The sequence below is a fragment of the Saccopteryx leptura genome, chromosome X (genome assembly GCF_036850995.1).
Source record: "Saccopteryx leptura isolate mSacLep1 chromosome X, mSacLep1_pri_phased_curated, whole genome shotgun sequence".
NCBI classification, from domain to species: domain Eukaryota; kingdom Metazoa; phylum Chordata; class Mammalia; order Chiroptera; family Emballonuridae; genus Saccopteryx; species Saccopteryx leptura.
Genome location: NC_089516.1, coordinates 72,612,774 through 72,639,204, shown reverse-complemented (window position 1 = coordinate 72,639,204; position 26,431 = coordinate 72,612,774). Strand labels below are relative to the sequence as shown.

At 42.0% G+C, this 26,431-nt stretch overlaps 1 protein-coding gene across 2 annotated transcripts in view; it reads left to right on the top strand.

The window, feature by feature from the left end:
• Window positions 1-24,180, top strand: part of MAGT1 (magnesium transporter 1) — a 55,699-nt gene extending 31,519 nt beyond the window's left edge. For both annotated transcript variants that reach the window (XM_066357926.1, XM_066357927.1), the window contains exons 4-10: window positions 10,107-10,247; window positions 10,729-10,869; window positions 11,384-11,473; window positions 12,257-12,320; window positions 15,921-15,995; window positions 18,885-18,975; window positions 21,777-24,180. In XM_066357926.1, coding sequence (XP_066214023.1) covers window positions 10,107-10,247; window positions 10,729-10,869; window positions 11,384-11,473; window positions 12,257-12,320; window positions 15,921-15,995; window positions 18,885-18,975; window positions 21,777-21,792 — 618 coding nt within the window. In that variant the 3' untranslated portion in view covers window positions 21,793-24,180. The remainder of the gene's footprint in view (window positions 1-10,106; window positions 10,248-10,728; window positions 10,870-11,383; window positions 11,474-12,256; window positions 12,321-15,920; window positions 15,996-18,884; window positions 18,976-21,776) is intronic.
• Window positions 24,181-26,431: the final 2,251 nt, after the last annotated feature.

Here is a 26,431-nt window from a genome sequence, read left to right as displayed (position 1 = left end):
CTTGAGCCAACCGGCCAGGGCCACCTAGTAAGTAGAGTTTCTGAGGTAAATCTTACCGTATTGTAGACAGTCTTCCCATCCCCCCCCCCATTACTGTATGCCTCTGGAGTTTTTTTTAACTCTCGGAGTGGTCTACACTGAGTCTCCAGGAATTTGTCATTTAAAGGTCAGGTTTTTCTACCCTGACAAGGTTCCTGACGCACTTTCTACCCATGGCTCTCTTCTTGTAAGCCCTGACTTCCTGTTTTTGCCTGATGTCTGTCACTCCAGTTTTGAGGGCAGTTATTTGCCTTCTGACCTCCCTGTCTTAGGGATCCAGGAAGAGTTGTTGATTTTTCAGTTTGTTCAGCTTTTTAGTTGTTGTTTATACACAGTTGTACTTTCAAACTCTTTACATATGCATAACCAGAAATCATAACTTTCAACTGTATTTTTTTTAAATAACTAAACTTTAAGATTTTTTAAAAAGAAGACTTTATTTATTGATTTTACAGAGAAGAGTCGGGGGAGCAAGAAGTATCAACTCATAGCTGCTTCATTGTAGTTGTTTATTTATTGGTTATAGTATGTGCCTTGACCGGGCAAGTGTAGGGTTTCAAACCAACAACCTCAGCATTCCAGCTCAATGCTTTATCCACTGAGCCACCACAGGATAGACCAACTGTTTTTTGGGGTTTTTTTGTGACAGAGACAGAGTTAGAGAGGGACAGATAGATAGGGACAGAGAAACAGGAAGGGAGAGAGATGAGAAGCACCAATTCTTCGTTGCACCACCTTAGTTGTTCATTGATTGCTTTCTCATATGTGCCTTGACCAGGGACCTACAGCAGAGCGAGTGACCCCTTGCTCAAGCCAGCAACCTTGGGTTCATGCTGGTGAGTCTGCTCAAACCAGATGAACCTGTGCTCAAGCTGGCGACATCGGGGTTTCGAACCTGGGTCCTTCACATCCCAGTTCAACGGTCTATCTACTGTGCCACTGCCTGGTCAGGCTGTTTGGTTTTTCTTTAACTTCAGCCTCTATATTAGTTCTTTATTACCCTTTGCATATAAGGAGACATCGATTCAATCAGTATATTCAAAGACATATATTCAATTTTGTCTGTTTATAAATGTGTCTAACTCACATATTCAGGCATGTTTTACTTGATTATAAAGTATGGAAGGAAAGATTTGGATATAACTTTTTTTGACAGACAGGAAAGGAGAGAGAGGGAGCGGCATCAATTCGTAGTTGTTTCACTTTAGTTGTGCATTGATTACTTCTCATATGTGTCTTGATGGGGGGGGGAAGGGGGTCTAGCTGAGCCAGTGACCACTTGCTCAAGCTGCTGACTTTGGGATCGTGTCAGTGGTCCCACAGTCAAGGTGGCAATCCCCGCCCTCAAGCTGGTGACCTCAGGGTTTCAAACCTGTGACCTCAGCATTCTGGGTTGAAGCCCTATCCACTGCACCACCACAGCTCAGGCTGGGTATAACTTCTTACTGCACAGCTTTACATGAATTACTTACCAATCCAAAAATTCATTGTCTCAAATGAAACTTCTCTATTTTCCACTTCTACCCAAACGTGTCATTTTGTGTTTGATATCATTAGTGGTACTTCTTTTTTGTGTGTGTGTGACAGAGACAGAGAGGGACAGAGAAAGGTACAGGACAGATAGGGACAGACAGACAGAAAGGGAGAGAGATGAGAAGCATCAATTCTTCTTTGCAGCACCTTAGTTCATTGATTGCTTTCTCAATTGTGCCTTGACTAAGGGGCTACAGCAGAATGAGTGACCCCTTGCTCAAGCCAGTGACCTTGGGCTCAAGCCCATGAGCCTTACTCAAACCAGATGAGCCCACGCTCAAGCCAGCGACCTCAGGGTTTCGAACCTAGGTCCTCCGCGTCCCAGTCCGACGCTCTATCCCAGGGGTCAGGAATCTATGGCTCACGAGCCAGGTGTGACTCTTTTGATGGCTGCATCTGGCTTGCAGGCAAATCTTTAATAAAAAAATAATAACGCTAGGCCTGACCTGTGGTGGCGCAGTGGATAAAGTGTCGACCTAGAAATGCTGAGGTCGCCAGTTCGAAACCCTGGGCTTGCCTGGTCAAGGCACATATGGGAGTTGATGCTTCCAGCTCCTCCCCCCCCCTTCTCTCTCTCTGTCTCTCCTCTCTGTCTCTCCCTCTCCTCTCTAAAATGAATAAATAAAAAAAATAATAATAACGCTAAAAATATAAAACATTCTCATGTATTACAATCCATTCATTTCCTACCACTCATGTTCATGGTTGCGGGTGGCTGGAGCCAATCACAGCTGTCCTCCGGGACAACACTAAATTTTTATTGGATAATGCCAAACATACACGGGTCGTTGTATGGCTCTCACGGAATTACATTTTAAAATATGTGGCGTTCATATCTCTCTCAGCCAAAAAAGTTCTTTATCATCTTCATCTTTTACAACCCAAGCCCTCATCTTCTCTCATTTGAACTAATGGTGGTGACCTTTTAACTGTTCCCTGTGCTGCCTATATATAGTGCTCTTCGCATGTTGTCTGCTCTAACAGTTCCCACGGTTTCTTATAGAGGGTGTTAATGTCAGTACTTGGGGGAACATTAAAGTAGATAAACCTTAGTTTAAACAAAATTAAATTTTATCTTTTACTTCAGAACATGAGGAAGTATGCCGGGTCTGAGGTTTTATTTTACTTGCAAGCTAACAGGTTAGCCTGCTGCAGTTTCGTAAATGCTGGCAGAACTAATGACATTTCTGGGTCAGAATTAAAGGACTTTATTACTCAGAGCAACAACAGAGTCTAAAATTATCAGTACTTTCTTGCACCAATTCCCCAGTGCCCTTTTCCTATAGTATTGCAATGCAAGGAGGGCCAATGGGTTGCATTATGGTAAGGGAACGCTGAGATTTGGAAGCCCAAATCTTTTATAAAGGGTAATGAGCATGCATGCTCTTTATTTTGGAGGGAGACACTGTATCTTCTAATGCTGTACAAATAGCCTTGAGCAGACCATCCAAAACAAAGGCTGTCAGTGCCTCTGCTCTCAAGATGTGTAGAAACTCAAAGAGAATTATCTCCCAATACAAGACTTCTCATAGACTTTCATGTGCTGATATGATTTATGACTTTCATTCCAATAGTGAATTGTAATATGCAGTATTTCCCAAATTATTGGACCATTAATGGGTCCAATAATTTGACTAAATTCTATGGAACACACTTTTACTAATAGCAGCGTATAGACTAAAGTCAAAATTTCTTAGTCCTCCTCACTTTATGCACTGTACTCCAAACACATAGCCACTGTTTTTTATAATTATGTCCTGTACTCCGAACCTTCTCAAAATTATGCTTACACTGTAAGCCTTGTTTGAGATACTCCCTTGAAGCCTTTTCAGATCCTCTAGATCAGGGGTCTCAAACTCGCGGCCCGCGGGCCACATGAGGCCCGCCGAACAATTTTGTGCGGCCCGCAGACTAATCCACGAAGTTCAAAATATTTTGGATAAAATTAAGTAAGCCTAGGGGCCTACTTGTATTTTTAATTTCTCTAGCATCCTAGCTAGATATTAGCTTAGTTAACAGCAGTTGTGATGCGAACTACAGTTTCTGGTCATTTTGTGACACTGAAAAGTATTGCGTAACAGTTGCCTTTTGTAGACCTAGTGTGGCCCACATGCTGAGTTGAGTTTGAGACCCCTGCTCTAGATGAACAGTGAGTCATTCCTTGTCTTCTGTTGCTCCACTACTTTCCATATATTTCTATTATACATAAATATATTCACATTCAGTCTTATAGTAGAACTATATGCCCTATAGTTGTTAGTTCCTCTAAAAATATAGTTAATTTCTTGATGGCGGAGCCAACATCCTGTAGCTGTCACTGCTAAGCACACACTGGATAGTCAATAAATGCCGAAACACTGGCTGGCTGGCTCAGCAGTAGAGTGTCTGCCCAGCGTGTGGAAGACCTGAGTTCGATTCCCGGCCAGGGCACACGGGAGAAGCTCCCATTTGCTTCTCCACCCCTCCCCCTCTCCTTCCTCTCTGTCTCTCTCTTCCCCTCCTGCAGCCAAGGCTCCACTGGGGCAAAGTTGACCTGGGAGCTGAGGATGGCTCCATGGCCTCCGCCTCAGGCGCTAGAATGACTCCAGTTGCAAGGGCGCAGTACCCCACATGGGCAGAGCATCACCCCCTAGTGGGCTTGCCAGGTGGATCCTGGTCAGGCACATGAGAGAGTCTGTATCTCTGCCTCACCACTTCTCACTTCAGAAAAATACCCCCCCAAAATTAAATAAGTGTCAAACAAGTGGCTTAATGTTTCCATTTTACAGTCTGCCATTGTACTAGTCATGTTCTGATGTCACGCAGCTCCAAATATCAGAATCACTACATTTATAAAACATGGTACAGTCTAAAAGGTTAGTGCAGTGGTCGGCAAACTCATTAGTCAACAGAGCCAAATATCAACAGTACAATGATTGAAATTTCTTTTGAGAGCCAAATTTTTTAAACTTAAACTATATAGGTAGGTACATTCCTTTTTTTTTTTTTTTTTTTTTTTTTTTTTTTTTCTGAGGCTGGAAACAGGGAGAGATAGACTCCCGCATGCGCCCGACCGGGATCCACCCGGCACGCCCACCAGGGGGCGATGCTCTGCCCCTCCAGGGCGTCGCTCTGCTGCGACCAGAGCCACTCTAGCACCTGGGGCAGAGGCCAAGGAGACATCCCCAGCGCCTGGGCCATCTTTGCTCCAATGGAGCCTTGGCTGTGGGAGGGGAAGAGAGAGACAGAGAGGAAGGAGAGGGGGAGGGGTGGAGAAGCAGATGGGCGCTTCTCCTGTGTGCCCTGGCCGGGAATCGAACCCGGGACTTCTGCACGCCAGGCCGAAACTCTACCACTGAGACAACCGGCCAGGGCACTTTCCTTATTGAGGTAGCGCCCACATGTGGTATTTTTTGGAAGAGCCACACTCAAGGGGCCAAAGAGCCCAAAGAGCCACATGTAGCTCATGAGCCACGGTTTACTGACCAAGAGGTTAGTGCATTTAGGCTTCATGAGATGAGAGCAAACAATTTCTTGAGTTTAAAGCAGTTGCTTTATCCTCTACTATTCAAGCTGGGATTGTTTTGGAAACTAAAATTTATAATTCTGTTTATTTTAACAAGATTCATAGAAAGGATTTCTGTTAGCCGGACCAAGTGGTGACAGTGGATATAGCATCAACCTGGGACGCCGAGGACCCAGGTTTGAAACCTGAGGTCACCTGCATGGGCACCGTCTCACCAGCTTGAGCATGGTGTCATAGACATGACCCCAAGGTCACTGGCTCAGCTGGAACCCCCTCCCCTGCCGTACTGCCAAGGCACATATGAGGAAGCAATCAATGAACAACTAAAGTGATGCAGCTATGAGTTGATGATTTTCATCTCCCTTCTTTTCTGTTTGTCTCTCTCTCTTCCTCTCTTCTCTGTCTCGTTAAAATAAAAAGAATTTCTGTTAGTAATTTGTACAAATACAAAACCAATTAGCTTTTAATATCAATGCACATTGTGGAGCTATAGTTAGACTTCACAGTACAAACCATGGTAGTGTGCCCATCTGTGGAAGAAATTCAAATCTTTCTCTAGATAACAGTGTTATGTGCCACAATATACAAAGCTAAATATGGGTGAAAAATGATACCTACCAAAATATTACATCTTTGGCTTTTTTAATGTCCAAGGATTTTTTTTTGTGTGTGGCAGAGACAGAGTCAGAGAGAGGGACAGATAGGGACAGACAGACAGGAACGGAGAGAGATGAGAAACAACAATTCTTCCTTGTAGCTCCTTAGTTGTTCATTGATTGATTTCTCATATGTGCCTTGACCAGGGGGCTACAGCAGACCAAGTGACCCCTTGCTCGAGCCAGCAACCTTGGGTCCAAGCTGGTGAGCTTTGCTCAAACCAGGTGAGCCCGCGCTCAAGCTGGCGACCTCAGGGTCTCAAACCTGGGTTCTCCACATCCCAGTCTGACACTCTATCCACTGTGCCACCGCCTGGTCAGGCAAAGGATTTTTTTTTAATGTTTATTTTATTGATTTGAGAGAGAGGAAGGGAGAGAGAGGGAGAAACAGGAACATCAATCTATTCCTATATGTGCCCTAACGGGGGATCAAATCAAACCGGCAACCTCTGTGCTTTGGGACAGTGCTCCAACTGAGCTATCCAGCCAGGGCATGTTCAAGGATTTTTAAAACTTAAAAGGCCCTGGCCAGTTGGCTCAGTGGTAGAGCGTCGGCCTGGCGTGCAGAAGTCCCGGGTTTGATTCCCAGCCAGGGCACACAGGAGAAGCGCCCATCTGCTTCTCCACTCCTCCCCCTCTCCTTCCTCTCTGTCTCTCTCTTCCCCTCCCGCAGCCAAGGCTCCATTGGAGCAAAGATGGCCCGGGCGCTGGGGATGGCTCCTTGGCCTCTGCCCCAGGCGCTAGAGTGGCTCTGGTTGCAACAGAGAGACGCCCCAGAGGGGCAGAGCGTCGCCCCCTGGTGGGCGTGCTGGGTGGATCCCGGTCGGGTGCATGCGGGAATCTGTCTGTCTCTCCCTGTTTCCAGCTTCAGAAAAATACAAAAAAAAAAAAAACCCAAAAAACTTAAAAGAATTTTTGCCTGACCAGGCAGTGGCGCAGTGGATAGAGCATCAGACTGGGATGCAGAAGACCCAGATTCGAGACCCCAAGGTCTCCAGCTTGAGCGCAGGCTCATCTGGTTTGAGCAAAAGCTCACCAGCTTGAACACAAGGTCACTGGCTCGAGCAAGGGGTTACTTGGTCTGCTGAAGGCCTGCGGTCAAGGCACATATAAGAAAGCAATCAATGAACAACTAAGGTGTCACAACGAAAAACTGATGATTGATGCTTCTCATCTCTCTCCGTTCCTGTCTGTCTGTTCCTATCTATCCCTCTCTCTGACTCTCTCTCTGTAAAAAAAAAAAAAAAAGAATTTTTAAATATATATTTTAATTGTTGGAAAATAGGAAGTGTACTATTTTAACATTCTTAAATGTATAGTACAGTAGTGTTACATACATTCACATCATTGTGCAACCAGTCTCCAGAACTTTTTTTTCATATTTTATTTATTGATTTTTACAGAGAGAGGAGAGAGGGACAGTGAGAGGTAGAAGTATCAACTCACAGTTGCTTCACTTTAGTGGTTTATTGGTTGCTTTTCATAATGTGCCTTGACCAGGCAAGCCCTGGGTTTCGAATCAGTGACCTCAGCATTCCAGGTTGATGCTTTTATCCACTGCGCCACCACAGGCCAGGCGCAGAACTCTTTTTATCTTGTAAAATTGAAACTCTTTACACGTGAAGTAATTCTCCATTTTCTCTTCCTCCATCTTCTGACAATTGCCATTTTACTCTGTCTCTGTGAATTTGAGGCTATACTTATCACACGTAAGTGGAAGCATACAGTATTTGTATTTTTGTAACTGACTTCTCTTCCCATAATGTTCTTAAAGTCCATCCATGCTGCAGCATGTGTCAGAGTTGTCTTCATATTTAAGGCAGAATAATGTTGCATTGTATGTATAAACCACATTTTACTTATCCAGTCATCTGTTGATGGACACTTGGGTGGCGACCACATTTGGGCTCTCGTGAATAATGCTGCTGGGGACATAGCTGTACAAATCTCTTCAAGACTCTGCTTTCAGTTCTTTTAGATATATTCTTGGAAGCAGAATTTCTAGATCATACAGTTTTGGGGTTTTTTTGTTTCTTTGTTTTTTCGTATTTTTCCGAAGTAAGAAGTGGAGAGGCAGGAAGACAGACTCCCACATGCGCCAGACTGGGATCCACCCAGCATGCCCACCAGGGGGCGATGCTCTGCCCCTCTGGGGCGTTGCTCCATTGCAACCTGAACGATTCTAGAGCCTGAGGTGGAGGCCATGGAGCCGTCCTCAGTGCCTGAGCCAACTTTGCTCCCGTGAAGCCTTGGCTGTAGGAGGGGAAGAGAGAGACAGAGAGGAAGGAGAGGGGGAAGGGTGGAGAAGCAGATAGGCGCTTCTCATGTGTGCCCTGGCCAGGAATTGAACCTGGGACTTCCACACGCCGAGCTGACAATCTACTGCTGAGCCAACCGGCCAGGGCTCACTTTTTGTTTTTAAATTTGGGGGGAACCTACATACTGTTTAGCATGGCAGTTGCCCCCCCAGTGCACAGGGCTCCCAAACTGTCTGCATCCTCACCAACACTTTCTGGTTTTTATTTTTGCTGTTGTGTTTTGAGAGTAGCCACCCTAATAGGTGTGAGGTGATAGTTCATTGTGGTTTTTATTTGTATTTCCATAATGGTGAGTGATGTAGGACATTTCTTCATGTACTATTGGCTATTTGTATATCTTTTTTGGAGAAATGTCTATTTGGGTTTTTTGCCCAGTTTTTAATCAGTTTGTTTTTTGTTTGTGTTAGAGTTTTTTATATATACTGGATATTATCCCCTTATCAAATACACGATTAGCAGATATTTTCTACCATTTCAGAGATTACCTTTTCTTTCTGTTGATTAGGTCTATATATAGCCTACAGTATAGTTTTAAGGAGCTTACTTATTATTAAAATGTTACTTTAGTAATCATGGAAATACAAATTACAATAATAGTTATATACAATAATTTCCCAGTAGATCAACTTCTGGCAAGATTGTTGAGAAACAGGTAATTTCCTACAAAAATAGCTAAAAATGGAAATTGGTACAGCCAGTTTGGAAGGCAAGTTGCCTCTATCCATTTTATTATTTTTTAAAAGTTGGGTTTCTTTTTGTTTGTTTGTTTTTAGCAAGAGTAAGACAAAGATACAGATAGGCAGGAAGGGAGAGAGATGAGAAGCATTGATTGCTTCTCATATGTGCTTTGACTGGGGGCTCCAGCCGAGCCAGTGACCCCTGGCTCAAGCCAGCGACCTTGGGCTCAAGCCAGACACTCCACGCTCAAGTCAGATGAGCATGTGCTCAGGCTGATGAGCTGGTGACCTTGGGGTTTCACATTGGGGACTTCATCCCAGGTCAACACTATCTACTGTACCACCACTTGTCAGGCAAATATAGGTTTCTTTTGGGAGGGGGATTTTTTTTTTTTTTTACACAGACAAGAGAGTAAGTCAGAGAGAGGAATAGACAGGGACAGACAGACAGGAACGGAGAGAGATGAGAAGCATCAATCATTGGTTTTTCATTGCGCGTTGCAACACCTTAGTTGTTCGTTGATTGCTTTTTCACATGTGCCTTGACCGCAGGCCTTCAGCAGACCGAGCAACCCCTTGCTGGAGCCAGTGACCCTGGGTCCAAGCTGGTGAGCCTTGCTCAAACCAGATGAGCCTGCACTCAAGCTGGCGACCTCGGGGTCTCGAACCTGAGTCCTTTCGCATCCCAGTCCGAGGCTCTATCCACTGTGCCACTGCCTGGTCAGGCCAAATATAGGTTTCTTAGCTAGGATTTATATTTGGTCAATAAAGTGTACTGATCTACAGCACAGACAGCCTTGGATTTGCAAAATGGCTTCAGTATTTACCACTTTCCTTAGGCATATCGCTTAACCTACCTACACCTGGCCTTCCTCATCTTTTTTTTTTTTTTTTGTATTTTTCTGAAGCTGGAAACAGGGAGAGACAGTCAGACAGACTCCCGCATGCGCCTGACCGGGATCCACCCGGCACGCCCACCAGGGGCGATGCTCTGCCCACCAGGGGGCGATGTTCTGCCCCTTCGGGGCGTTGCTCTGTTGCGAACAGAGCCACTCTAGCGCCTGGGCAGAGGCCAAGGAGCCATCCCCAGCGCCCGGGCCATCTTTGCTCCAGTGGAGCCTCGGCTGCGGGAGGGGAAGAGAGAGACAGAGAGGAAGGAGAGGGGGAGGGGTGGAGAAGCAGATGGGCGCTTCTCCTGTGTGCCCTGGCTGGGAATCGATCCCGAGACTTCTGCACGCCAGGCCAATGCTCTACCACTGAGCCAACCAGCCAGGGCCCCTTCCTCATCTTTATAAAATAAAATACCTAACTTTCAGGATGATACTTGTAAAGATTTATTTTTGATAACTTAGATTTTCATGCTCTACTTTTTCTTTAGCTCAACATGAATTCAGCTCCAACTTTCATCAACTTTCCTGCAAAAGGGAAACCCAAAAGGGGTGATACATACGAGTTGCAGGTGCGTGGTTTCTCAGCAGAGCAGATTGCGCGGTGGATTGCTGACCGAACGGATGTCACTGTAAGTTTCCTTACTGCGTAGGAAGATTCTTTGTCGTTATCCACTTGGGATCTTACTGGGATGGTCCTAGTTTTCCTTGTATTATTAATATCACTGAGGTGGTTATAGTTGGGCTGTCCCTTCCTAAGTAGCTTTTAACAGAATCATCATGATGGAAGAATGAAATTATAAAACTTCCTCTTGTTACTGAATTCAGCATGGAAACCACTCTTTTGACTTTATTGAGCCCGTGGACTATCGAGTTGTACTTGGCAAATACTTCTTAAGCTAAAAGATGTTATATTGTGGGTTATACAATATTGTACCTATTCCACCCCATTTTAAGATATGTTATAGACTTTTGGTTAATATAAAAATTAAAAAGTGTATTTTTTTCTCTAGGTAAGTGTTTTAGATTGCTTTCATTTTAAGTTAGTTTGACCTACATAATTGGTGAATTAATTTCATACTTGATAAAATGCTTTTCTCTTCTTTTCATTAGATTAGAGTAATAAGGCCCCCAAATTATGCTGGTCCACTTATGTTGGGATTGCTTTTAGCTGTTATTGGTGGACTTGTGTATCTTCGAAGAAGCAATATGGAATTTCTCTTTAATAAAACTGGATGGGCCTTTGCAGCTTTGGTGAGTGAATTCAGGAAGAAAATTGTATAAATAAAACTAACATTCTATCGTTAGGTAGCATTTTGCTTATTTTTTATCTGTGGCAAGGATTTTCTATTGTTCTATTTTATGCCTCAAAAGCAACTTATTTCCTCCACTGTCGCGTTAGGACGGCCAGAGCTGGCAAGAACGGCTTGTACCCTGTTTGTTCAACCTTAGTGATAGACTGTCACTTCTAGAAACTCTGCAGTTCTTTTGAATATATTCTTCTAAAAGACTTTTCAGTGTTCAATTTTAAAATTGTGTCAGCTTATTTATAATTTTAAAATAGTGTTTTCCTTTCAAAGTAAATAGTGTTTTTATTCTTGTGATACTTGTGAAATATACAAGCCTTAATTAGGAAATCTTTTATCTGAAAAAGTTGTTTTTCATGTATTTCTTGACCAGATGAGCTTTTCACATACCTATGAACCTAAGCAGGGTGAGAATAGCTGTACCATGTTATATGAGTATTTTGTTATTTTTTGTTTTCTAGTGTTTTGTGCTTGCTATGACATCGGGTCAAATGTGGAATCATATACGAGGACCACCGTATGCTCATAAGAATCCCCACACAGGACATGTGGTAAGGAAGTTCAGGAAGGTAACTTTAATGATTATTGGCCTGTGAGACCAGTGCTAGCATTTGGGGGGGGGGATGTGTGTGGGAGAGAGTGAGAAAGAGAGAGAGAGACAGAAAGGCAAGGAGAGAGAGACAGAGACATTGCGCTGTTCCAGTATGTGTCCTGACTCCAGATCAAACCGGCAACCTCTGCACTTAAGGACAATGCTCCAACCAGCGGGTCTGTCTGGCCAGGGCTTTATTTTTTATTGATTGATTTTTTGGGGGGGAGAGACAGTGAAAGGAAGGGAGAGAGCAGGAGGGGGAAGGGAAGCATTCATTTGTTGTTCCACTCAGTTGTGCATTTATTGTTGGCTTCCCATGTGTGCCCTGACTGGGGATCAAACCTACAACCTTGTCGTCTTGGGGCAATTCTGTAACCGACTGAGCTAACTGGCCAGGGTTTGAAAATCTGTCTGTTAACAAGCTTCAGTTGCTGAAAAGTAGATGCAGTACTCTTTAAAGTGAGAAGTTCTTTATCCAATTTGGTGAGTCCTTCTGAATAACCTAGCTAAGAATGAAAGTCAGCCTTCAGCTAAATATCTTATTTGGCCAAGTACTTGAGCATCTACTGTTTCTAGGCACTGTAGTAGGCATTATTAATTTACCAAGGAATGCCACGGACCCAGTGCTTGCATCATAAGGCGAATTAATAATTTCATAGAGTCAGAAAGTAGCCAGTTTTAGGATTAGGATACCAAAATTTAATATATGTTTAAAGATTTAATTTTGTCTTTTTTTCCCCAGAATTATATTCATGGAAGCAGCCAAGCCCAGTTTGTAGCTGAAACACATATTGTTCTTCTGTTTAGTATCCTCTTTTTAATAAGTTTTGGGTGATGTGTTTTAATTTGTCTTTTTCTTATATTTCGGTATTCTCTCTACAGAGTTTGGTTGAGGTTACTCTCTTAATAATGCAAGTAATAATATATTCGGAATCATTATTACTATGTCATGTGTCTTATCCTAATCAACTAAAGAGCACCAAGGAGAAAGCTGCAGTCTGATAAAGCCAGGTTTATTAGATCTTGCTACAAGGCAGATTGCATATCGAGGAACCAACCAAGGGCCATCTTTTCTAAGGAAAGGTAGAGTTCTAGGATTTGAGGGAGCAGGGGCACTTAGGTGAGATGTAAATGAAGCAATGTTCTGATAAGGTCAAAGCAAAACCAGATGAAGTGTAAACGGGTCAGCAGCAAGTCTGGACTGTGAAGTTGCCAGGATTCTGTTTCCTGGAAAATATAAAGTTTAGAAAAATGTGGGCCTGACCTGTGGTGGTGCAGTGGATAAAGCGTCGACCTGGAAATGCTGAGGTCGCCGGTTCAAAACCCTGGGCTTGCCTGGTCAAGGCACATATGGGAGTTGATGCTTTCAGCTCCTCCCCCCTTCTCTCTCTCCTCTCTCTCTCTCTGTCTCTCTCTCTCTGTCTCTCTCTCTCCCTCTCTCTCTCCTTTCTAAAATGAATAAATAAAATTAAATTTAAAAAAAAAAGAAAAATGTGGGATTTTGTTTTCAGAAACTCCATAGTTGAAGCTCTGTACTTTGGTTGTAAATTGAGGCTACTTAAAATTGTACTTGTAAATTGAGTGACCTCTATTCCTTAGGCAAGAGTGGAATGTTTCATTTGAATCAATCTATGATTTTAATTTTTTTCATTTTAATTTTTTACTGAATTTCTTGGGGTGACACTAGTTAACCCAGTTATTCAGGTTTCAGGTACACAATTCTATAACATATCATCACCACTGAAAGTCAGGTCTCTATCCGTCACCATTTACTCCTCTACCCTTTTTCACTCCTCCCTGCAGTCACCATACTGTTGTCCCTGCCCATGATTTTTTTTTTTTTTTTTTTTTACAGAGCCAGAGAGTCAGACAGGGACAGACAGGAATGAAGAGAGATGAGAAGCATCAATCATTAGTTTTTCGTTGCAACACCTTAGTTGTTCATCGGTTGCTTTCTCATATGTGCCTTGACCGCGGGGCTACAGCAGACCAAGTAACCCCTTGCTTGAGCCAGCGACCTTGGATCCAAGCTGGTGAGCTTTTTGCTCAAGCCAGATGAGCCCGCGCTCAAGCTGGCGACCTCAGGATCTTGAACCTGGGTCCTCTGCATCCCAGTCCGACACTCTATGCACTGCGCCACCGCCTGGTCAGGCAATTTATTCTTTCTTTCTTTTTCTTTTCTCCTAGATTTTATTTATTGATTTTTAGAGAGAGTATAGAGAGAAGGGGAAGGAGCAGGAAGCATCAACTCCATATGTGTCTTGAACTGAGCAAGCCCCCGGTTTTAAACTGGAGACTTCAGTGTTCCAGGTAGATGCTTTATCCACTGTGCCATCATCAGTCAGGCACTTCTATTTCCTATTCAGTTATCCCTGTAATACTAAATCATGATATTTAATCCTAATTATACTGGTTTTTTAAAGATTATTTATTTATTTATTTATTTATTTTACAGAGACAGAGAGAGAGTCAGTGAGAGGGATAGACAGGACAGACAGACAGGAACGGAGAGATGAGAAGCATCAATCATTAGTTTTTCGTTGTGCATTGTGACACTTTAGTTGTTCATTGAATGCTTTCTCATATGTGCCTTGACCGTGGGGCTACAGCAGACTGAGTAACCCCTTGCTCGAGCCAGCAACCTTGGGTCCAAGGTGGTGAGTTTTTGCTCTAACCAGATGAGCCTGCGCACAAGTTGGCAACCTCGGGTCTCGAACCCGGGTCCTCCACATTCCCAGTCCGATGCTCTATCCACTGCGCCACCGCCTGGTCAGGCTAATTATACTGGTTTTTAAAATTGATTTGAGAGAGGCCCTGGCCGGTTGGCTCAGTGGTAGAGCGTCGGCCTGGCGTGCAGAAGTCCCAAGTTCAATTCCAGGCCAGGACACACAGGAGAAGCACCCATCTGCTTCTCCACCCCCCCTCCTTCCTCTCTGTCTCTCTCTTCCCCTCCCACAGCGAGGCTCCATTGGAGCAAAGATGGCCCGGGCGCTGGGGATGGCTCCTTGGCCTCTGCCCCAGGCGCTAGAGTGGCTCTGGTCGCAACAGGGCTACGCCCCGGAAGGGCAGAGCATCGCCCTCTGGTGGGCAGAGCATCGCCCCCTGGTGGGCGTGCCAGGTGGATCCCGGTCGGGCGCATGCGGGAGTCTGTCTGACTGTCTTTCCCCGTTTCCAGCTTCAGAAAAATACAAAAAAAAAATTGATTTGAGAGAGAGAGAGAAACATCAATTGGTTTCTGTATGTGCCCTGACTGGGGATTAAACCCACATCCTTTGTGTATTGGGATGATGCTGTAATCAACCGAGCTACCTGGCCAGGGCTAATCCCAGTTATGTATTATTTATTTCAATGTGTCCCCCCCAATAGAATATATAGTAAACTTGTCCAAGGAAGGGTCTATATTTCGGCCAACTTTGTAACTTCAACATATAGTAGACGATGCCTGGCGTATAGTAGGCAGTAATAGTAAAAGTTTAAAGAATCAAATGAAATGAACCAATACACAAGGAAGTGCATCATAGTTCTTTTTTTTGTGTGTGACAGAGACACAGACAGGGACAGACAGACAGGAAGGGAGAGAGATGAGAAGCATCAATTCTATGTTGCAGCACCTTAGTTGTTCATTGATTGCTCTCTCATATGTGCCTTGACCAGGAGGCTACAGCAGACTGAGTGACCCCTTGCTCAAGCCAGCAACCTTGGGCTCAAGCTGGTGAGCCTTACTCAAACCAGATGAGCCTGAGACCGAGCTCAAGCTGGCGACCTTGGGGTTTCCAACCTGGGTCCTCCATGTCCCAGTCTGACGTTTTAACCACTGCGCCACCGCCTGGTCAGGCTTGATAGGTCTATTTTGTATTTATGTACTTCTATATTAAGCTGAATAAAAGTCAGGTGATAGCATGTGGGTTTTTTTTCTTTTAATTATAGGACAAAATTAGGTAGTGATTTATACTTTAAAGGCTAATTGTTGAAATTCTGGAGAATTTTTGAGAAATTATTTTTCAATAAGAATTAGTTTCTGTTCTCTTTTTTGGAGGGTGGTTGAAATATTCAAAACGTCTATTTAATATTTTAAACTATGTATGAGGTTGAAGCAAAAATGGGGAGGCTGTCTAGGAACGTTATATCAAAGTACAATTTCGGGAAAACTCATAGTTCATTTTACATTACAATGGGACAGTTGTTCAGAATATCAATTTTTATTTTTACACGTAATTTTTCAACCTTAATTTTATTATATCGTCATAGTAAATAATCATGCTTTGTAGATATAAAATTACTTACAGTCTTTTCTAATTAAATGTAGATTTATATTTTCTAATTTTCTTTATGAAAAACTAGGAATATTAAAGTGATATGTCTTTAGCCGTCTATGTGAATTTTTCCTTAAACAATTTTTTTTTAAGATGGTGGGGTTACCTTAGGGATGGTGCTTTTATGTGAAGCTGCTACATCTGACATGGATATTGGAAAACGAAAGAGTAAGTCATACCATATGCCGATTCTGCCTTTAATACAGATAAAAAGAATGTCCTATAATCGCTTCTTCTCTTATGTTATTTTATTTCTTTACTATAAAAATAATATATGCTAATTATTGAAATGTAGGGGGTATGGAAGTATAAAACATTTGGTGGTAGAGTTACCCATTCCACCATTATAAAACTAATAATTTTAATGTTGTGTTATAGTTCCTTCCATTTGCAAAACATCTTTAAAACCAGTATAAAATTTTTTAATTATTTATTTATTTATTCGTTTTTAGAGAGGAGAGGGAGAGACAGAGAGAAGGGGGGGAGGAGCTGGAAGCATCAACTCCCATATGTGCCTTGACCAGGCAAGCCCAGGGTTTCGAACCGGCGAACTCAGCATTTCCAGGTTGACGCTTTATCCACTGCGCCACCACAGGCCAGGCATAAAATTTTTATATTTTTATTTTTGAGAGAGATAGGAAGGGAGAGATGAGAAGCATCAACTTGTAGTTGTGGCACTTTTACTTCATTGATTGCTTTTCATATGGGCTTGATAGTGAGAGTGTGCTCCAACTAAACCAGTGACCCATTGCTCAAGCCAGCGACCTTTGGCTTTAAGCCAGCAACCATGGGGTCATGTCTATGATCCCGTGCTCAATTCAGCGGCCATTGGGATCATATCGATGATATTGCACTCAAGTCAGAGAACTTGGGGTTTAGAATCTGGGACCTCCGTGTCCCAGGTTGACGCTCTATCCACTACACCATCACCAGTAAGGCAAAATAAATTTTTGCATATTAGAAAAACATAACTAGGCCCTGGCTGGTTTGCTTAGTGGTGGAGCGTCAGCCTAGCATGTAGAAGTCCTGGGATTGATTTCCGATGAGGACACATGAGAAGTGACCATCCGCTTCTCCCACCTTCTCCCTCCCCTTTCTTTCTTTCTTTCTCTCTCCCTCCCCACAACCCCCTTCCCCTCCCGCAGCCATGGCTCAATTTATTCAAGCATGTTGGCCCTAAGCACTGAGTATGGCTCCGTGGAGCCTCTTGCTCAGGTGCTAAAAATAGCTCAGTTGTGAGCATTGGCCACAAATGGACAGACATTTCCCCAGATGGAGATTGCCAAGTGGATCTCAGTCAGGGTACATGTGGAAGTCTGTCTATCTCCCCTCCTATCACTTAAAGAAAAAAATATCTGACCAGGTGGTGGCACAGTAGATAGAGTGTCAGCCCGGGATGCTGAGGACCCAGGTGTGAAATCCCAAGGTCTCCAGCTTGAGTGCAAGCTCAGCAAGTGCAGAGTTGCCAGCTTGATTGTGACCCCATGGTCGCTGGCTTGAGCTCAAGGTCACTGGCTCAGCTGGAGCCCCCTCTCTCCCCCTACCATGAAGGCATGCATGAGAAAGCCATCAGTGAACAACTAAGGTGCCTCAACTGAATTGATGTTTCTCATCTCTCTCCCTGTCTGTGCCCCTGCCTCTTAAAAAAGAAAAATATCACATATCAAATTTATATTCAGATGATATACATCTTTTAATTGCCTATTTCAGAATTCATTACTGGAAAAAGACCGTCTGAATACTACACTGCTGACATGAATTTAAATTGTAAAACATTTTCGAGACATTAAAATATTCACTGTTTGCTCTACTTCTAAGATTCTAACCTAATGAAATAATCACAAATAATAATAAAAATTTCTTTAGCACTTACTGTGTACCAGGAACTGCCCTACATAGTTTTAGATATGTGAGAAATGTAGATTACAAACATGTAGAGTGATATTGTGTATATGCCTATATGTGTGCAGTTAATTAGGAAAAAAGAGTTTTCTTTGATGAACATGCATTAATACTCAGAAAAACATATGTTTAACTTTTACATTTTAGCCCATAATCACATTGTGTGAACATGACAAAGGGAAAAAGAATTGTTTCTTCATTGTAGGAAAACGAAAGTTTGTTTTTAGTATTGGCGGATAAGTGTATTTTCCTAGAGCTTTGTGCCTGGTATACATATGCTTTCCCACATTCCTGCTGTTGTGCTTCTTAGCCAGTCTTCGTCCAGGGACTCGAGGCGTATCAAGGTACGGGGATCATACAGAGTATTGTAGGATTAGTGTGTACAGTTAAGGTCCTTAATTGCTATGCTAAACCAGAGAGTGTGGCATTAATGGAGAGGGCTGTGAATCCAGAGCTAGGAATCAGGTTGGTTTCCCCACATTTCAGTGCGGTATCTTTGTTGAATGAGTTTCTCACAGAGGCAGTGGAGTCACTTGTGCATGGGTCAAGTACTTGCAAGTGAGACGATGTTACCAGATGTCTTTAAATCAGTGTTTATCAATAACGCAATAAGGTCACTCTTAAGGGTTTAAAAAGAGTTTAATAGTCATTTTCTTGTCAGTAGTAAAACTGTTTTTAACGCTAAATTATTTTTTAAATTGATTTTAGAGAGAGAGAGTGGAAGGGAGATAGAAAGAGAAACATCAATTTGTTGTTCCACTTATTTACGCACTCATTGGTTGGTTCTTGTCTGTTCCCTGACTGGGAATCAAACCCGCAACCTTGATGTATCAGGAAAACAATCGTCAACTGTAATCAACTGAGCAGCCCGGCCAGGGCCTAATACTAAGTTCTTGACTGTCCTGGTTTTAAAGGAATTAATTGACAATTAAATTGTACAACTATGTAAATGAACAAATTAAATAGTAATGGAACAGATTACAGAAAATAAGAATCCTGAAGATAAAAGAGTGGGAATGAAGTGTTAAAAAGTTGAGATTTACCAATAAATTATAGCCCTTGTTTTTCACTCTTGGAAATGTAGGCTAAAATTTATTCCCTGTTTTTTCATTATACTTAACATGCTCATTTTACTCTGCTTTTGTTTTTCTGCAGTAATGTGTGTGGCTGGTATTGGACTCGTTGTATTATTCTTCAGTTGGTTGCTCTCTATTTTCAGATCTAAATATCATGGATATCCATATAGGTATGATTATTGTTCCTTTATATAGTAATGACCTATGCTTACAAAGATCAGAGTCGATGTTTCTTTATAATACAGTATGTCCATAAAGTCATGGTACACTTTTGACCAGTCATAGGAAAGCAACAAAAGACAATAGAAATGTGAAATCTGCACCAAATAAAAGGAAAACTCCCAGTTTCATACCTATTTAGTGCAGTTCGATGTGGGCTCACGCACAGATTTTTTAGGGCTCCTTAGGTAGCTATCCCGTATAGCCTCTACAGACTCATCACTGACTGATGGCCTACCAGAACGGGGTTTCTCCACCAAACTGCCGGTTTCCTTCAACTGCTTATCCCACTGAGTAATGTTATTCCTATGTGGTGGCGCATCGTTATAAACGCGCCGATATTCACGTTGCACTTTGTGGTCACGGATTCGAATTTAGTGAGCCACAGAACACACTGAACCATGGGCTGCTCCACTGTATACACGGTGTTACGTCATCATCTGTGCATGCACACATGCTGCCACATCATCCTACAGAAACTGGGAGGGTTTTCCTTTTATTTGGTGCAGATTTCACATTTCTGTCGTCTTTTGTTGCTTTCCTGTGACCGGTCAAAAGTGCACCATGACTTTATGGACACATTGTGTGTGTGTGTGTGTGTGTGTGTGTGTGTGTGTGTGTGTGTATACACACATGTATATACATATGTATATGTGTGTGTGTGTGTGTGTATGTTTTGCTTTACCTCCAGACTATCCTAGCTTCTAAAAAAGAGATAGGCTTGAATTTAATTTAGGTGTGTTGCATATAAAAATTAATTTAAGATAATTATGACGTAATGGACAATAGTATGTAATTTCTCAGGAACAACTTTCTGGGTTATTCTAACATCACCTAATTTAATCTAGAAATCTATAAAACGCATAATTAGAACCTTTTATACTATATCTACTCACACAGTTCCTTGTCCGTATGCTATACTACCTTGAGGAGAAAATTATTTTTTAAATGTTTTTCTTGAAGACTTCTCACCTCTACTTTTCAAGGCTCTTTAGATGCCATAAATGGAACATTGGATTAAAATATAGTTTGTAGAAAGTATACAAAAGAGTGTTTAAGAACATCTTGCAATGTTCATAGAGCTATCTAAGGCTCAGGAACAAAATTACTCTCCTGGTTATAAAGTCTTGATTTTACTCTGTTAATAGCCAAGAAAAATATACCTACATAATTGGGGATATGACTTAGTTTACTTTTATAACCGGAGCCCCAGTTACTAAAATTCCTTTTCTATTAATACATAATTGTCCTGTTGTATAAAGGATTTTGAACACTAAAGGTAAAGTATAGCAAGTGATATTTTCTAAGCATATATTTATTCTTTATATATATTAGTGATTTTAGCAAGAAAGGAAGGGAAAGAGATAGGAACATCGATCTGTTCCTGTATGTGCCCTGACCGGGAATCGAACTGGCAACCTCTGTGCTTTGGGACAATGCTTTAACCAACTGACTATCTAACCAGGTCACATTCTTTATATAACACAAGTTTTTTAGTAGAGAATTTTGAACAACTCTTTGGTTGATTCACTGTATTGTAACATTTTTAGATGCCTTTTGATGAACATAAATTAATTTTGTACATTTTTCTTGCAAACTTAAGACTAAAACCTACTAGGACTTTGATTCTTTTTTTTTTTCTCCTGTATTTTTCTGAAGCCAGAAACGGGGAGAGACAGTCAGACAGACTCCCGCATGCGCCCAAACGGGATCCACCCGGCACGCTCACCAGGGGGCGACGCTCTGCCCCTCTGGGGGGTCACTCTGTTGCGACCAGAGCCACTCTAGCGCCTGGGGCAGAGGCCAAGGAGCCATCCCCAGTGCTCAGGCCATCTCTGCTCCAGTGGAGCCTTGGCTGTGGGAGGGGAAGAGAGAGACAGAGAGGAAGGAGAGGGGGAGGGGTAGAGAAGCAGATGGGCGCTTCTCCTGTGTGCCCTGGCCGGGAATCGAACCCGGGACTTCTGCACGCCAGGCCGACGCTCTACCACTTAGCCAACTGGCCAGGATGGACTTTGATTCTTGACTTATAATCTTCCAACTTTATACTTTTATTGTTCTGTGTAAGTATATTTTGAAATAATTTCTTCTGTGTAGAATACTAACTGGGATGCAAGGGTAATTTTGCTGAGACTTCTGTTACTTATTTGATCACCATGGTTATAATTCAATTATTAATTGGTATCTATCTTTAGGAGATACTTTGTTTTAATATTTTTCTGAAGGGAGAAGTGGGGAGGCAGAAAGACAGACTCCCACATGCACCTGACCGGGATCCACCCGGCATGTCCACCAGGGGGAGATGCTCTGCCCATCTGGGCCATTGCAACCAGAGCCATTCTAGAGCCTGAGGCGGAGGCCGTGGAGCTGTCCTCAGCGCCAGGGCCATCATTGCTCCAATGGAGCCTTGGCTGCAAGAGGGGAAGAGAGTGACAGAAAGAAGGGAAAGGGGGAAAGGAGCAGATGGGTGCTTCTCCTGTGTGCCCTGGCCGGGAATCAAACCCGGCACTTCCACACATTGGGCTGATGCTCTACCACTGAGCCTCTCTTTAGGAGATATTTTAATTTTTAAGTTGTCTATTTTTTCTTCCTAAAACTACCTTAGTATCTCAGGGTTTCTCACTTGTTGTTATCAATACTCAAAGTTTATTATAACCTGCATCTAAACACTCTTTGCTCCGTTAAAATCAAGATATTTATTAGAAGTAAAGCCTACTTTCTTTCAGAGACTGATTGGTCTGTGTTTTTGTTTTAGCTTTCTGATGAGCTGAAAAGGATCCCAGAGATACACAGACACTGAACTAATGGAAATTGAAAAATGAAAAAGATGTGTATATGAAAAGAAGAATGCAATTTGTGTATTTTGTATTACCTCTTTTTTCAAGTGATTTAAATAGTTAATCATTTAACCAAAGAAGATGTGTAGTGCCTTAACAGCAATTTCTTGTCAAACTCATGAAGTATTTGGATACAATTTTCCTCTGTACCTTCCCTTCCCAGTAAACTTGATGGGACATTTAATTTAGTAGTATTAAGGATATTATAAAAATTTTTAGAAGTATAGCTCCATTTTCATTAAAACAAGGTTTAAAACTGCTTACTTAACTTTTGGCTGTATGATTTTATCTTAATGGTTGGGCAGAGGGAGTCCTGACCAGGTGTTCCTGCATATGCCGGTTAAAGATAGTTACATCAGAAATCCATTCTTAGCTTTTGAATTTTTGCATGGATGTGGACATTTTGGCATATCATTCCTTTTGGGCAGAGAAATCATATGTTCTATGTGGTCTCATGAAAACAGCACCATTCTTCAGAGTACATGTCAAGCCTTTAGAAAAAAAGACTAGTCAGTCCTCTTCCTCCTCCTGCGTCTTTCCTACTTAGATCCAGTGCAGTGCTGGCTGGCTGCGCTTCTTGGTAGCTGTAGATGTCTAAACAGAAGATTATGCTTTCTGCATGAGGATGAAAGTAACCACGTTGTATTTGGAAAGATTTCAGGTTCATTCTGTCTCCCTAATTTTATTTAAGGCAGATCACTGTATAATAAAAATGTAGCTTAGTGCTAAAAAATCTGTGCAAGTTCAAAATGTTCCTGCAAATTAGATATTATCACTTATTTCATTTATCCTAAGAGAAAAAAAAGATAGGCTCATCTGGTTAATTTGATTTCTGTATTATAGTTACAACATATTTCAATAATCCTTGTGTTTAGGAAAAGGACTGCCCTAGATTAGGAAAAGAAAATCATGAAATATTAAGTTGTTACTTGTGATTAGAAAGTAAATGTTTCTTGAAAGCTATTCTGTTTTTGGTATTATTTTAGCCTTTTCTATTTACATTAAGTAGAGAAACAAAGTAAACAATTAAAGAGGTTCTTTGGAATTTTGTCTTTTTCTTTCTGTCTGTGGAAGTAACCATATGTGCTATCCAAATTTCTGTGAAGAATTAAAGTTGATGGTTACATGTAGCTATAACCTCCCCATTGTTATGAAGAGTGTACTGAAATGCCACTGTTATAGAAATATGAGAATTATGATTTTAAAAATGTAAAGAAACCTTAGACATATTGAATTAAAATAATACTGTGACTGCCTGTTATTATTTACTATTTAATAAGTCTTCATGTAATCTAGAAGTCTTACATAATACAAGTTTGCAGAAAGATATATAATTGTCTAAGAAGGAATTTTTTAAAAATACTTTTCTGAAGTGAGAAGTGGGGAGGCAGAGAGACAAACTCCCACATGTACCTAACCGGGATCCACCCAGCATGTCCAAGTGGTGATGCTCTGCCCATCTAGACTCTTGCTTTGCTGCAACCAGAGCCATTCTAGCACCTGAGGCAGAGGCCATAGAGCCATCCTCAGCACCTGGGCCAACTTTGCTCCAATGGAGCCTTGGCTAAGGGAAAGAGAGAGATAGAGAGAAAGGAGAGAGGGAAGGGTGGAGAAGCAGATGTTTGCTTCTCCTGTGTGCCCTGACCGGGAATAGAACCAGGGACTTCCACACTCCAGGCTGACGCTCTACCATTGAGCCAACCTGCCAGGGCCTTAAGAAGGAATGTTTTATGTAAGGCTTTTTTTGTGTGTGCGTTTTTTGTTAGACTTGGATGGTGAAAGGATATAGTCAACCTTTTTAATGGAGCCATTTTTTATTTACTTCCCCGTAAATTGTGTGATTCTGAATTCCCTATCTGCTGTTCTTGTACTTGTCTCAGGCCAAATAAATTCATGCTGTGATTCTTATGAGACTTGTATGAAGATGCCCTGATTTTTACAGACGGAACGGGAATTCTACTGCCATGTAATCTGTATAGCTCCAATTTGCCCTGAGTATTGAAAGAATGACAGGGTTTTTACATTTGTTTTATCTCCCTGAAGAGCACATTCTTTTTCTCTAGTGAGAAAAGTTGCATTCTGGCTAAAATCTGTAGAAAGCAAATTTCTTACCCTGAGAATACTGTAACCTTTGTGGAAATTTTGAAATTAGCTTTTATCTTAAGTGCCTTAAGTAAACTCTTTACTTTCCTAGTAATGGTTTAAATATTATTGGTTGAGCATTCTTACAATACTATTCAAAATGACACATTGTAGTGGCAAAGATGACCAATGTGTGGCTGTTTGCGTTTTGACCATATCAATAAACTTTTACAATCTAAATTCTGAGTTTTTGATTAACATCTAAAGAGCAGTGAATTTATAATACTAAACTGGTATTTCAATATAAGGATATTCCATTTTGAAATTATAATTAAATTTCTTACTATCCTAGTGACAGTGAATTTGATAGGCCAGTTTCCTTAAGTATTTCTAGGTTGAGATGCATTCTTCGAGGATTCCATATGTTATCCCGCACTAGTGTTGTCACCCATTAGATTTGTCAAAATAGCCAAGATAAATAGATGAAATGCACTTTTCTTTCTTTTTCTTCTTCCTTTTTTAATTAAATGAGAGGCAGGGAGGCAGAGAGACAGTCTCCCACATGTGCCCTAACCCAGGATCAACCCAGCAAACCCCTACAGGGTGATGCTCTGCCCATTTGGGGCCGCAGTTTTGTTGCTTGGCAATCAAGCTGTTTCAGCACCTGAGGTGAAGCCATGGAGCCATCCTCGGTGCCCAAGGCTAACTTGCTCTAACCCAGTGGTTCTCAAACTTTCTGAAGTCAGGGCACATTTAAAATCCTACAAATTGTAGGCACACTATATACAAATTTCTGAGAAATGTGTTATAATAATTAAGTCAAATTAAAGAAAAAATAAAAAGTCCAAGTGTGCTTTTATGGTAATTAAATGAAATAAATATGACAAAATTAATTTCTGACATTAAAAACATTTTTATGTTACATTGTTTGAGTTATGCTTTTTAGAATTCATAAAAAAGGGGTTGAAAAATTAAAAAACGACAAAAAACTTATCTTTTTATATATATAGATACATTCTTAGTAAGATTTAGTAAGTTCAGCAGGTCCCGGAGCAAATGTTTTAAGTTTTTTCATTCTTGTGTTTATGAGAAACATGAGCCTGATGTGTCCTAGTGATTTCTTCAATGTTTGGGCATATATTTGAAAGGCAAACTCTCATTTCCTCATCAATACATTGAAGAATTCCTCTCTTTTTACCCTTGTGTTGAGTAAACACATATCACCTTAACTTGACACCAAACAAAGGATAGAAGAAACTTGCCTCCAGTCTCTCCAGGAAACATGGGGGGTAGTGTAAACAATATAGCACCACAGCTTAACAGCCTTTTGCAACCTAATCAGGCAAGTGAGGTGGGCAGTTGGGCAGACTGTCAGCTTACAGCCAATTCCCCACACCTCTGTCCCCCAAAAATCTAAACTCCAAAAACCCTGTTGGTTTTTTGGTCCCCAACAGGCACATATTTCTCTGGAATACCATACAGTGCATTTGGAAATCTAGGGCGCACCAGTGCGCCCTGGCACACACTTTGAGAACCACTGCTCTAACCATTCAAGCCATGACTGTGGGAGGAGACCAAAAAAAGGGGGAGGGGTGGAGAAGCAGATGATCACTTCTCTTGTTTGCCCTGACCTTGAATGAAACCCAGGATTTCCATATGCTGGGCCAAGACTCTACTGCTGAGTCAACTGGCCGGGGCCTACATGTAGTTTTCAATGGTTGATCTATCTAGCTTTGACCCAAGAAGTGAACACCGGGACTAGGTAATTCCCTTTTGGTACTAAATAAGTGGTTTGTGATAGATACGTGAATTCCAAACTGCCCTCTTGAGGTTCCACTTATCTGTCAGACCTCACCTTTACTGGACTATCATCCCTGGGACAGAAGAATTCCAAGAAGCAGACAAGCTGCCCCAAGGAGGAGCTCTGGACATACCAGGGCTTTTCATTCAACACCGACATGCTCTAAATTCTTCCTGACCCCATATAATTTGTTGCCCTAGCTTGTACTGTTGCTCTTCTCCCTGGGAGAAGTGCCTGGCAAGGTTCCTTTCTTCTTTTCAATAAAGCCTGTTACTCTGGTCTTTCGGACTCCCATGGATTACAACATCTGGTGCCGAAACCCGGGACAGGGTACTAACTGCCTGGACGATCCCTCTTTGCCATCCAAACCTACAACCAGGGAAGCAGTGGGCAGCGGCAGCTCGTCCCGGGCTTACTCCCTGATTCTGTTTGGACGTGTAACTGTAGGTCGATTGGCCAGCAGTCTAACCTTGTCCTGAACCCCTGCTGGACCAGAGAAAGGTAAAAAATTTCTCCCTCCCCCTTCCCAGGTTGGCCTCCAAATTTTTCTCTAAAAACACCCCTTCCTGGTCAGACAGTTTTGACTTCAGACCCCGTATCTACGAGTGGTCTACCTCTACTCCTTTATGGATTTCTACGAAAGTCTAGGCGCACCTAGCCAGGCCCCTCTCCTACGTCCTGGGATCTCAG